This window comes from Amphiprion ocellaris, chromosome 9, assembly GCF_022539595.1.
Source record: "Amphiprion ocellaris isolate individual 3 ecotype Okinawa chromosome 9, ASM2253959v1, whole genome shotgun sequence".
NCBI lineage: Eukaryota > Metazoa > Chordata > Actinopteri > Pomacentridae > Amphiprion > Amphiprion ocellaris.
Window position 1 is genome coordinate 7,813,464 of NC_072774.1, and position 13,127 is coordinate 7,826,590.

Consider the following 13,127-nt stretch of genomic DNA (forward strand, 5'->3'; position numbering starts at 1 on the left):
GGAAGAGAATACAGCATGCTAATACGGTTACACGGTCGCATCCAGCCTCAAACATCTCGGCCGGCTGCCCGTCCTCAGCCTGTATCACCGAGGATCATCTCCAGGTCCAGACTCAGCTCTGAGGGGCTTCATTAAGGCAGACTGAAAAGCTGAAAAAACCCCATTGCCGTGTCTGAGAAACGTCAAGAGTTCACGGTGTGGTCTGTCAGTCTCACACAGCACTTTGCAGAGAAGCTGCTGACAGCGTCTTTTTTTCACCTGATAGATATCTGTGGGGTTTTTTTCTGTACATTTAGTGCTCTGAGAGAACATCAATAACATCTCCATCAGTGTCAGTTGGCTTTTTGCACAGCTTCCAATCAAAGCTGCTGACTAAAGTTTAAACTTGCACATCACACACCAGAAAGTCATTAAGGACTCATGTCACTACCAGTGCAATATCCAATACATATACAATATTCAACCTCATGTGCAAAACCTTTACGTGCAATATTGTAATTTAAATAATATTCTAATTTATTACCCTGGTTTAAGTGAATGTATGTCTTTTTTTTACACAGTACTTTGTTTACACTTATTTTTACACAGTACTTATAGTTATGCTTCTTCTACTTGTAGCATTTCATATTTAGAATTCTCAGATTTAGATTTGTTTTTTTATTCTTTTACTGTCCTTGTGTGTACTGACTTGGCAATAAAGGCTTTTCTGATTCTGATTCACATGCAAAACAGAGTGAGTGACTTAAATTCCCTTTTCTTTTATTATTTCCATTCTCTTTGAAATTGTCCACAACTACTGTAAAAATCATATCAGAATAATGAAACACAATGCCAACTACCCCGGTCACAGTGAATACAACACTCCACAAAGCCTTACTTACAGTACGTTACCACATGCATGTTCCAGCATCGTTGTGCATACACGGTAGGTACAGAACAGAGCACAGCAGCACAGACACGACATTTAACACAGTCTCCAAAAAAGTAATTTCAGATTTGTGCATGGCACAATTCACCACTATAAGGTTTGTCATACATACAGTACTTGGCTACACTCCGACTGACACTTCTTAAAACACCTGCTATGCTGATAAATGCAATAATGATTTACAAAACAAGGTTTGGCAAAGTGGAAGCATTTCACACCCATTAGCAGATTTTCACAAGCATGCGGACGCAATATATTAACAGTCTCTATCTTTTGATTGCTTTTGGACATTTTACAATACATCTTCAGTGTAGCTGAGAAAAAGGTCTCCCCTTGGCACTGCGACTCATTACAGTAGCTTATGGAAAATGTCAGCTTATATCGGCATTTTTCAGCACTCACAGCAGACTACGACTACACCGTTAAGTTTGAGTTTCTCTGTTGCTGTATATACTGTAAGACAGAAAGACTGGATAAAGAGGTATCAGAGTAAATACAGTAATGACCATAGAACAGACTGGAATTTGATTCCTCCCCCCTTTTCTAGCAGCTACAGCCTCGTCCAGCCGTTTGTGTGCGGTGAGAAAATTAAGAACATAACAGTTTCAAGCCTTCACGTACAGGAGGTTTCTTTTCTCACTGGAGCACAGGGAAGGAGTCTACAGGATGGGCTGTTTTAAAGCTTTTGTTGGGGTACAGTCACTGTCATCTACAAAGAGAGTGATACAGGGATGTGTGTGTATGTGTGAAAGGTTGCTGCGTGGAGCTACATTACCTGTGAGTTCCTGAGAAGTTTTTGGATTTATGAGACCTTGTCCAGACCGAGTCTCCCTGTCAAGTACAGTACTGCTATAATCTAAAAGCAGGGGAGACTTCAACTGTGGTCTCCTGTTTTAACAGTCTCAGTCAAATATGATAAGTGCATAACTCACTATACATACTGCATATAGTGCACTATAACCGCCCCTATCTCTGTCTTTTTACTACATCTTGCTATATACCTGGCTTTACCTTTACGTCAGGCTTTCTTGATATTGAGAGTATACAGTACAAAGGTTGTTGTGACAATAATAAGTAAAGTGATAGGTTACATGCTTGGATAGTGACAGCTGCTGCCGTGGTCTTAGTAATCCCACCCCTCATGCACTGTCATTCACACTGCAGCAGAATACCTGTGGCCACGACTCTGGATGTCCCACTGCCTCACTTCTTCCCAACAGTAACTAGGTCAAACGTTAATATGCCCCAGCTACTGTTCCTCTGCAACATCTCCCACTTAATTAAGTCTCTGCATGGCTGTCACACAACTGCTGCATTCAGGAGGCTGGTTCCGGTCCAGTCGGGCATTTTTGGCGAGGAGGCCAGTTAGGGAATCCGGCTTTTTAAGACAGAGTGCAGGTGTGGATTCTCACCTTCACTGACTGACTCTGTAACTCCGGGAGCTACGTGGCATCTCAGCAGCAACACAAATGAGTTATATGGGGTTTTTCCTGTAATAAGTTCTGCTCTTGTGTCTTTTTTTCACTGTAGAATCGTCGGCTGCCTCCTCCGTCAGAGTCTCTTTCTTGCTGTTTCTTGGTTTGCGTGAAAATATTCCCGTCATGTGTGGAGCAAACGACACACAGAGGATCCTGCTGCACAGTCCAGACTCCTCCTCAAGTGAAGTATTTGCAGTTTGTGGAGTCAATAAAGCAGTGTGGTGTGCACTTGAGGTGACCGTATGACCTGAATATAACAGGAGAGGCAACATTCGGTCAGTTTCACATCTCTGTCTGTTCATGCAGCACAAATACTGTAGTCGTTTACTGTGCTTACCCTGGAAGATATGAGTTACATGTCTGGTATCCAAAGTCTTTCCCATCACACTCCTCAGCCCCTTCATAGCGGTATCCGTCTCCACAGTAGGCATGTTTACACTCTATGGCAAGAGGAGACAGCAGGGATGTGTTCTCATGTTATATGTGCTCAGCAAAGTACAACTAACGAACTATTAAAGACCATCCAACACGGAAATGTAACTTACTGACACAGCCGTCTGTGACAACTCTGTTCCTGTCATCACACTCCTCCCCATTGGAGATCTGCACTATCCCATCACCACAGTAACCTTCATCATCTGGTGCATTTTCCATGGACTGGAAGGGTGTCAGCTGGAATGGAAAAGTCTTCAAAGGAGGTGAAAACACTTGAATAAATAGGAAGTCAGCATGTGCAAGAAAAATAGAGCTGCAGTATAATATTCCTGCATGTACTGATACCTGGATTGGCAGCCAGCCGTCGATGTCTTTGAAATAGAGAGATCTCTGGTCTTTTCGGAATGCAAGAGCATTATCTGTGCGGAGGCGCTCCAGTTCTTCCTCATTGCTCACCACGAAGATCTAAGTCAAAAGCAAAAAGAATTTACTGACATGTTTCCAATATTTAGCACATTTTGAATTATAAACTTTAGCCCTGTTGGACTGAAACTCTGAAGTATTGGGCATGAAAATTTAATATCCCGGCTGGCAGCATGTGTCTCAAAAGCAATATCTGTCTCCCCAGTAGCAGCGCTTTGATCATCCAGTACTCAGTTATTTATACTATAGCTATTAAAATGCAATAAGTCAACGATTTCTAATAGATCACAAGTGAAAACAGCTGTATGATATCAGACAATATATGTCTTTGATGAAAAACATTTCAATTCTGATTTGTGGTTTTCACTGATGTGACAAATGGTTGTGTAAGCATTTGACTGCAACAAGTGAAGACAAGTGAAGTCATCATTATATAGCACATTTGAATACGATAGATGGTGAGGCATAATAGTTTCCACTGGAGAAACAAGAAAAATGCAACAAATTTACCTCCCTAACAAGTTTAAATATTAATATTAAGAATCCAAAATATGATATGTAACACAAATTTACCTGACTAATTTATTTATTAAGGTAAAGACCCTACAGTGTTTTTGTTTTTTAGAGTTAGGCTTTGTTGTTTTTTTTATTGAAATGTACCTGGCTAATTAATTAAGGTTAGGACCCTACAGTATCATATATGATACAAATGTTGTGCTGGTGCTGGTGGTGTTGTTGTTATTGGTGTTGGTGGTGGTGATGGTAGTATTGGTGTTGTTGAGGGTGGTGGTGGTGTTATTGGTGGTGTTGGTGGTATTGTTGGTCTTGCTGTTGTTGTTGTTGTTGTTGGTGGTGCTGCTGGTGTTGCTGTTGTTGCTGTTGGTGGTATTGTTGGTGCTGTTTTTGTTGTTGTTGGTGTTATTGTTGGTGTTGCTGTTGGGTTAGCCAACCGTAACCCTAACCCTAACCCTGACTAATTAAAAAACAAGATTCAGACTCTGCAATATTATTTATTATATCTATTTACCTAATCAGTTAAAATATTAATGTTAAGGCCCTACAATGTTACATATAATACAAATTTAACTGTCTAATTAAAAAAAAAGAAGGTTAAGAATGTTAAAACTACAAGTGAAAAAACTGAGCAAGACCACAAATTCCCTTGAAGCTGGCATTTTTGGACAACAGAGAGGAAAAACTTCTTTTTCATATTTTAACAAAAGCAAGACTAGTCATTCCTCACCGCTGGCACTTTGGGATAGTTTCCTGCAGAGGCGTAATCATCAAAGGGAGAACCACTGAGAGAGCTGCAGCTACACTTTCCTGGAAGCCCCGGTGGACCACGAGCTCCCTTTGCTCCGACCATGTAGACTCCTGCACAAACAGAGAGAGAAAAAACATACATGAAAGGACAAAAAGGTTTGAAGAAAAGGGTTGAAACAAGCAGAGGCTGCACCTTCAGTGGAAAGTAACAGAATAATGCAGGTTTACTGAGCTAAAGGTGAAATGCTGTTTCCGGTAGAGGCCACAGTAGCTGTTATGAACACCATATGTCATTAAATGTTTGATTTATCTATCAAGAAGCAAACACAATCAGCTTAATTCCCACAGAAACCTGATCAAGATAACAAATGTCCCTTTAATTATGTGGTGACATAATATTTGTAAAACTGCAGAGAGGTTTGCCATCTGGGAACCCATTTTAGCCACATGATGTCATGATGAGAGCATCCTGTTTCAAGTGAGGAGATTAGATTTCTCCGGTGCTAAATAAGACTCCCGGTGTTACCTCCTACACTGGTCTAAAGTGTGCTTCCTTCTGCTGACGTGGAAGTTTGCTTCCCCTGTCAGTGGGTGCAAAGCTTTTCACACACTCTCAGAGAACAGGAAAAGAACCGACTGAACAGTATGTCAGTGTAAAAGAAAAAAAAAGAAACAGTCTGAATCCTCGAGGGTTTTGAATCTGCTAGGAGTTTTCACCTGTGGCAGGTGAACCAGGAGGACCGGGGTGACCTGGAGTTCCCTGTGGGCCTGCGGGTCCCATCGGACCAACGTTTCCTGGGTCTCCTTTCATCCCCTGGAAATCAAAAGGATACAGGGTGGTCACATTTTCCTTTCACCACATTTCTAAAGTTTTTTCTTTATTCTGCACAATAAAACAGCAGCAGAAACACAACAAAAGCACATTGTACAGGTGAGACTAAAAAAAAAGAAAAACCCTCAGGAGCCTTACAGAAGAAATCTCACTTCAATATGCATTCACAAAAGCAAGTAAAGAAGAAACCATGGGGAAAAAACAAGCAAACAAAGTACATCAGAGATGAACATGTGTTGTATTATAGTTGTGAACATCACTGTAGGGGCTGTAATAATTCATGGATATTTATTAATAGTGTGGATATTTAATTTAAATATGAAAAGTGCATCTTGTGCTGATTTAAAACTGCACTATTTGGCATGTCTGCAAAACTTTTTTTTATTGCAAAATATAAAGTTTATGAAGGTAAGTGTGATAACCCAAAATAATATTGCATTACCTATGCTAAGTATGGATAAATTAGGGTTGTAATAAACCTAAAAAAACACTTCTAATGAATCAAAGTCTGAATTGCCAGTAGATTAGCATATTGCAAACACAGCAAATATAACATTTCCAACTAAGAGTTTCATCAGTCAAACAGCAGGAAACATACACATAAAACCTGAACATTTGGGTTATCTCCAATGGATAGACAAGAGCTAGACTTCTGATATTTTTATTTTATTAAATTTTTTACTGTAAATTGATGTTGATTTTTTTTAAATTTAAAGATAATTTTCTGAAATTTTACCATTTGGAAGCCAGAGTTCATTTAAATGGCACATTTTGAACACAGGTCAATATTGTTGATATGCAAAGAAATAATAATTTAATTTGCGCAGAAATCTATTCTTTTCATAAATGCATTTGCATGTTTGGTGCTATACACATGACCACAAAATAATAACCTCTCTAACAAAGTTTTACTAATTCTCTTTACTATTCCAAACTCTCTACGGTTCTCTTGACATCTCTGCTGTGTGTTTTCAAGTTTGCCTGCATGCTCACTGTGTTTTTCCCAAAACATCCTTGATTTTTTTCCCCTCTAAGCAGGTGTCCACTTGCGTGCTCAAAATTAAGGCACAAATACAACAGTTCAACCCAACTGCCCACAAACTTCTCACCTGCTTGCCTCTCTTTCCTGGTCGACCTGTGGGTCCTCTGTTTCCTGAGATTCCAGGTTCTCCTTTTGGACCCATTTCACCCTGCAGCACAAATCAGATCAATTCAGTTTTCAAAATCTTTTGTTTATTTAGTTGGGTAATAAATTGTATAATTCTAAAGCCAAACCGATGATTGATTTCTTGAATGTGTTACTCACTTTTTGTCCAAGCATTCCTGGGAAACCCATCGCACCCTGCGGATAAAAAACAGTTAATATTAACTCAGATGTCATACAGTGTATGTACAGTATAGCAGATACACTCTACTTACTTTGTCTCCTTTAACTCCATTCTCACCGCGGTCTCCTCGAGAACCCTGATGGAGCAGAGATGTTATGAAGTTGTTGATCGATAAATCCTTTATTTCTTACTGAATAGTGACAGCTATTAAAACAGCCACATACCTTTTCCCCTTTATAGCCAGGTAATCCCTAGAATTAAAAATAAAACAAGATGAAGGCAAATAGGGCAAAGTTGACATGGTTCCAGATCTGTGTAGTTGATAAGGAGATCTTACCCTTGGCCCAATTGGTCCTCTGGCTCCAGGCAAACCCATCAGCCCCGGGTCACCTTTCTCACCCTGATACAGATTAAAACATTAGGATTTAGACAGAGTGGATTGGCTCTATTTTAAAAGCACATCCCCCAACCCAAAGAAGAAATCATGAGTGCAGATTTTAAACTTGGAAAGGATCCATATAGAAAAGGTTGTTTGCATGTAATGTAACAGTATTTCACTGTACTGTAAATCATACTCTTTTACGCTGCTTTTTTCTCGTACTTACTGATCTCACGTGATGCCACATTTTATATGGTCCACATTATGAGGTCTGACTTACTCACTTTGGCCCCACTTGGTCCCGGCCATCCAGCTGGTCCCTGTTTCCCAGGAAGTCCAGGAGGCCCGGTCCGACCCTAACAGGAAGCATCAATTTTAACACAAGTCGAGCGGCAGAAATACCTCATAAAAACCCAATAAAACAATTACTGCCACAGCTGAAGAAGCAGTTAGCTCCTTATGAAATCAGGGGCCTCTCGTGGCTGTTTTGCTTTACCGAAATCCAAGTGCAGTATTTGCTGCATTAGCTGACAGGCAGCTCGCCACAGTATTTATCAGACGCTGCTGCACATGTAGGGGGAGAATGGCTTTAACGAGCGCTGTCACTTTGCTCTCTTTAATTAAATGATGGGCTGTATATAGAACTGGAGTCTGTGCTTGTGGGAAATAAAATGATTAATGACCTGGCTGAAGCACTAAGCTAAATTGCACTGCAGTGCTGCAAAGCTGCTCAGTCAGGCCACTGGCTTGTGGAGCTCACCCACTGGGCTGCTTTTACTGCTTACCCACCAGAGCAGCCGATCATTTAGGAGGTCACTTCTCTTCTACCTGCGCTCATCAAAAACTGTGTCCTGAGCTTTCAACAAGGCTGTGCTCTAATAGAGAGGGAGAAGAATCTGACAGGGAGGCCTGATGCTTGGATAGAGATGCAAAACGCTCCTCCAGCAGCATCCCTTGGCCACAAAAACAGCCTGTCTCAGCAGCCCTGCACCCCCTTGCATCCTGTCAAAGTGTCTGCTCTGTCTCCTGTCAAGGTTGCCCACAATTTCTTGATGCACACAGCCAGGCAGTGGCTGCTCTCTGACATACAGCTAGCCAGCGGGCGGAGGCACTGTATCTCATTTTTGAGTAAATCCACTTAGCAAAGAATATGGAGTGATTAATGGAGACTCTCACCTTTTGCCCAGGTCTTCCGATTTCTCCCTGACAACGAGATGTGAAGGAGGGGACAAGGACAGCAGCCACTTAATACACTTACAGAAAGCATTTCTCACTCATGTGCAACACGTCTATAAAAATAATGAGCAAAATCAGATGAGACTAAGCTGCTTACCTTTTCTCCTTTAGGCCCTCCAATCCCAGGTAATCCAGGTGGACCCTAATGAACATTAAAAAAAACCCAGAAAATATATAATATATGCTCATAAATCATACAGATAGCCATCTAAATTAGTTTTATTGCCCACAACATCCCACTGCAAAGTCACGACTGCTTCTGGGAGCCCACAGCTGCAGTTTCAATTAGCTAAAGGCTGGGAGGCCTCTATTGATTTTAAGAGTGCCTTGTGGGTGTCTTTTCATTTAATGCTAAAATGCTGCTGTGGTCCAGCTGGTGCTGTAGCAGCCTAAGATGAGCAATGAAAGCAGAAGCTTCAACTGACATTATAAAAATCCGCTTCTTCACTAATGAAACATTAGATTAGATGCACCAATTGGACCTAAATGTCTTTATATCTCCCATCGCCAGCGAACACAAACACATGGACACAGGCGTGTGTTGGTAATCCCTGGAATTTACGCGACACAGTACGCCTTTCCAAGCAGACAGCTCTTCGGACAGTTTCTGAGAATGATGTGTGGCACACTGGCAGGCAGTGGAAAAAGGCTATTTGTGTCCCAGCTAAATGTAGAGCGTTAATGGGCTGCTGTGTTGCATGGGCCAGAGAAATCCCCATCTCTTGCTCCGCAGGAACTATCAAGTTGGAGAGGAAGATCGAAGTAATATGTTGCCAGAGGACTAATTCTTAACACCTTAAATCTATGGAGACCCCAACATGAAACGGACAGGCTGGGATTTCGCCAAGCTGATACTGGATGTGGATGTAGAAGTCAGATTGTTGGAGTTGTGTTGGAACTGAATCCCAAATCTACACTAGATGTTTAGTACTAGGATAAGCGTGATGTTTGAGAAGAGCCTGGTGTCCTACCTGAGGTCCAGGTGGACCAGCAGGACCAGGGAGGCCTCGGACGCAGGCAGAACCTTTGTCCTCATTGCCTGACTCAGACTCACCACCATGATGCGAAATGCCTTCATGCTATAAAAGAAAAATAAAAGTAAAATACTGTATTTTTTTTTTTTTTTTTTTTACACTTCTGACAAATCTGGATGGAAACACAACACAGCACTGTCTTTACTTTGCTGAAAAAGTTTGTCTAAGAAGTGTGAAATTCATCCCAATGTTGGCATAACATTTCACAAGCTATTTCTTCCTGTAACCATCAGTAACCTCATTCGGGGGTCAAAAGGCAGTTGAGTGTAGGCCTATTTGGACAAAACCCAAGGACATATCAACAGTCTGATATTCCACAATAGAAAGTCACATGACTTTGACTCACATGAGCGTGGCGGCGCCAAAGTGAAGGAGGTGGAGGAAACAGTGGGGGTGGAGGCGGACTCAGTAAACAGCACGGGTTGAATCTCTTTTGCTGCTCCTGGGATCTGAGAGCTGTGTGCGGTATGCATGCAGTCACAAATTACAGCCGGAGTTAAGAATAAGACAGACAGATGAGGTCATGTTTGTGTGTTGTTTTAACTTCTGCACCACAGAGTTGAATCCTGACCTCACCACCAACATGAGAGGAGAAACGGCTAATTCACAGACATGCATCTGTGTGACAACAAATCCATTACATGCAGTCAAAACTGGACAAATCAAAGAGGCTACAAGATGCAGGAGCAGCGCAAGCAACAGGGAAACAGGTGCAAAATATCAAATCATGACACCCATCCAGCAGAATTCCTAGAGCTGGACACAGATATGAAGTGCCTGTGCCTCTCGCTGAAGGACTGGTCTCGCTATTTATAGAGGCATTTCCAGTCTACCTCATGGACACCAAGAAAATAAAAACAAGTGCACTGTATGAGGACAACAGGAAGCTCAAAGCATGTGGAATCCATGCTTTTACAGCCCCTCAGCACCTGTGCATGCATATGTACAGTACAGTACCCACACCTACACACACATTAAACACATGCAAGCTCAGGATCACAACATTCCTACCGGCAGGGAATGAAACAAAGCTGTCCAGAAAGGAGGACTGAACCAGGCCATAGGAAAACCACAGTGGCAGATAGAGTCCAAGTGTTAGGAGAGTCATGCTGCTCCAGTTGTAGTTGCCTGACTTTATTTCTGAGCCACAGCAGCCCTCACACGCTGCCTTTCTCTTCTCCCTGTCTCCTCACCGTCCTCTCCCTCTGCTCCCCTCCCTCTCCGCTCGCTCAGCTCTGTCTCCTTTACGCCCTCAGAAGAGGGTACGCTGACCAATGCCCATTAAATCTTTCCTCCGCATCAGTGTGTGCTAAAATTACAGGAGACAGCCCGCCAGCTGCTTCTGGTGCCAATATTAGATCTCTACTACTGTAGGGGGTGCCTTTTGTTTTTTCCACCCCTCTAGGGATACATATCAGAGACGAGCTCACAGTTTCTGCAACAGGATTCTCCGTTTAGATGCATTTGTGCATCCTGTGACAACTTTACCTGCATCAGATTTCAGCCTCTATTGATCAGTGCATTTCTTTCATTCAGTCCACTGTGCATCCTGGTATCCCTGTAGTCCAGTCTATATTGGTTTTACTGTGGCACAAAATTAAATGTCTACATTTCCAAGGAGGCTCCATTGAGAGCTCCTGTTACAAAAAAATCCAGTAAATACAGACATCACTTGTCAACAGCACCGTTGTGAGAATTATGTCTCTATTATGTGTGCACAGATTAGACAGACACAAAGGGAAATCACTCATATCTGCAAGAGACTAAATGAGTGAGTCATGTAACTTGATAGAAATTAATTCAGACACTTGGCTTTCACTGCATACAAAATATGTAGATATTGCACTTGTTGTCGGAGCTGTTAGAATTTATCGATCTAGGTGTGAAATTACAGGATGTACACTGTTTAATTGTGTATATGCAAATTAGAAAAGTCTGAGCAGAGCTGGTTTTAGCACTGAGATCATGAAATTACATCTTAGTTTTCTTAATATTACACTAGATTGTTTAGTAAAACCATGTTCTGTATGGAAAACATGTTATTTAACTGGATTTATTATGATGGAGCAGAGCTTAAATACTAGTTGATTTAGGGCACACAGGCATATACTGCATAGTATACAACAGAAGTGAGTGCATCCCTGTGTAATATCACGTCAAATGTTTCAAAATGTAATCACCTGTCAGTAAATGCATTATTTCTAAGTAGGTTGTTTCCTTTTATGAACAATCCAAGACAAATTCTTTAGAAAGATTATATGCAGACTCCACAGTCGAAACTCAGTGCAATAAAAGTTAATACATCTGTGATAAGTGACACATAAGCTAGAAAGCCTGTCATCACTGAAACTAAACTGAGTACACCTGTGATTGCCTATCAGCCTTACTGCATGAACATGGTAATAAGATGACCTGCAACCATGACAACTTTCTCAGTCGGACCTATGGACCGTGTCTATCTGTATGTCTTCATCAAGGCTGGAACTGACAAATCTGATTGTGAGACTTCACAAAGATGGAAAAAGATACAGGAGGATCAGTGACCAACTAAAAATAAGTGGAAACAGTTGCAGCAGTAATCAAACATAAAATGAGTCAAAGTACCACTAATCAGGGCTGCCGTGGTCATCCTCTGAAAACAGCGCTATGGACAGGACAATAGTTGTACCATCTACCTCTGAAAAACATTTGGGAAAGTGTGTCAGACATGGCACAGGACCTATCAGTGGAAATTAGAATTTTTCTGACAGTTCAGACAGTGTGAGGAGACAGTTTATGAGACTGACCTTTATGGCAATCGCTCTTTGACAAAAAACTGCCAGATGAGACTTTGCTAAAGAACATTTAAAAAAGCCTGATAAACACTTTTGGTCAGATGAGACAAAGATCTTATTTTCTGGCTCAGATTGGGTCAAACTGATGTGAACCTGGCCAGGACCACCACAGTGAATGCATAGTCCTGATAGTGAAGAACGGAGGTGATAATATGATAAGGTGTTGGGGAGATGACATTTATAAATGCACCATAAATGCCTGTGGACAAACCAAAATACTGGCTGACAAGACGACCCCTAGTCTGCAGAAACTTGGCAGAAGAGGGATATTCCTGCATTTTAATGATCTAAACCCCACACGAGTCTCTAAAGAGGAACAAAGTGTGTCTCCTGACGTAAATTCAATAGAACATCTTTGGGGAATCTTAAAGAGAAGGAAAGAGCAACACAATCAATCCAACAAAGAGCAGTCTCTGAGGAATCGCAAAGCATCTCTTGGGAACTGGTATCTTAAAATGATGATGGGGATTGAGTCGGTCATTACAAATATATCTCCCTGACAAGGTGTGAAATTAGAAGGTGTAAATGTGTGAATGTGCATATGTAAATTAGAAAAGGCCTAGCATAGCTGTTGTAATTTTCCCATTATTGGTATTTATGCTTTAATATATTAAAATGGAGTAAAGCTTAAATATTAGCTGATCAATTAATAGGTTCGTTGACAAAATTATTCTGCAACTATTATGATAATTAAATATTTTGTGGTTCCAGGTTTTCAGTTGCAAGGATCTTCATTTTTTTGGTCATAGTTTATATTCATGTGAAAGAGAATATCTTTTCTTTCTTTCTTTTAGTTTTCATCTGTTGAGACAAAATAAAACATTGTGTGTTGTAATTTCCCCTTTAGGGAATTGTGAGTAGTATTTTTTCCATCATTTGTTGACATATTAGTGACTATACAATTAATTAAAACAATAATCATCATAATTTCAGGCCAGTCAAAGATGAAAAAAATAA

At 41.0% G+C, this 13,127-nt stretch overlaps 1 protein-coding gene across 1 annotated transcript; it reads right to left on the reverse strand.

The window, feature by feature from the left end:
- Window positions 1-738: 738 nt before the first annotated feature.
- colq (collagen-like tail subunit (single strand of homotrimer) of asymmetric acetylcholinesterase) lies at window positions 739-13,019 on the reverse strand. The gene is made up of 17 exons (XM_023299404.3): window positions 10,348-13,019; window positions 9,683-9,792; window positions 9,274-9,381; window positions 8,400-8,444; window positions 8,243-8,269; window positions 7,351-7,422; window positions 7,025-7,087; window positions 6,912-6,938; window positions 6,779-6,823; window positions 6,666-6,701; window positions 6,469-6,549; window positions 5,245-5,341; window positions 4,508-4,638; window positions 3,187-3,306; window positions 2,952-3,093; window positions 2,744-2,846; window positions 739-2,653 (listed from the first exon to the last, which is right to left on the reverse strand). Exons 1-17 carry the CDS (start codon window positions 10,442-10,444, stop codon window positions 2,584-2,586), a joined length of 1,374 nt encoding a protein of 457 aa, XP_023155172.1. The 5' UTR covers window positions 10,445-13,019; the 3' UTR covers window positions 739-2,583.
- Between the last annotated feature and the right edge of the window lie 108 nt (window positions 13,020-13,127).

Coding starts and splice junctions, on each gene's coding strand:
- colq (XM_023299404.3), bottom strand. CDS start 10,444: ATGACTCTCCTAACACTTGGACTCTATCTGCCACTGTGGTTTTCCTAT. Junction 8,270..8,399: donor GAGGGCCTAAAGGAGAAAAG/GTAAGCAGCTTA, acceptor TCTCGTTGTCAG/GGAGAAATCGGAAGACCTGG. Junction 2,847..2,951: donor TGTCACAGACGGCTGTGTCA/GTAAGTTACATT, acceptor CTCTTGCCATAG/AGTGTAAACATGCCTACTGT.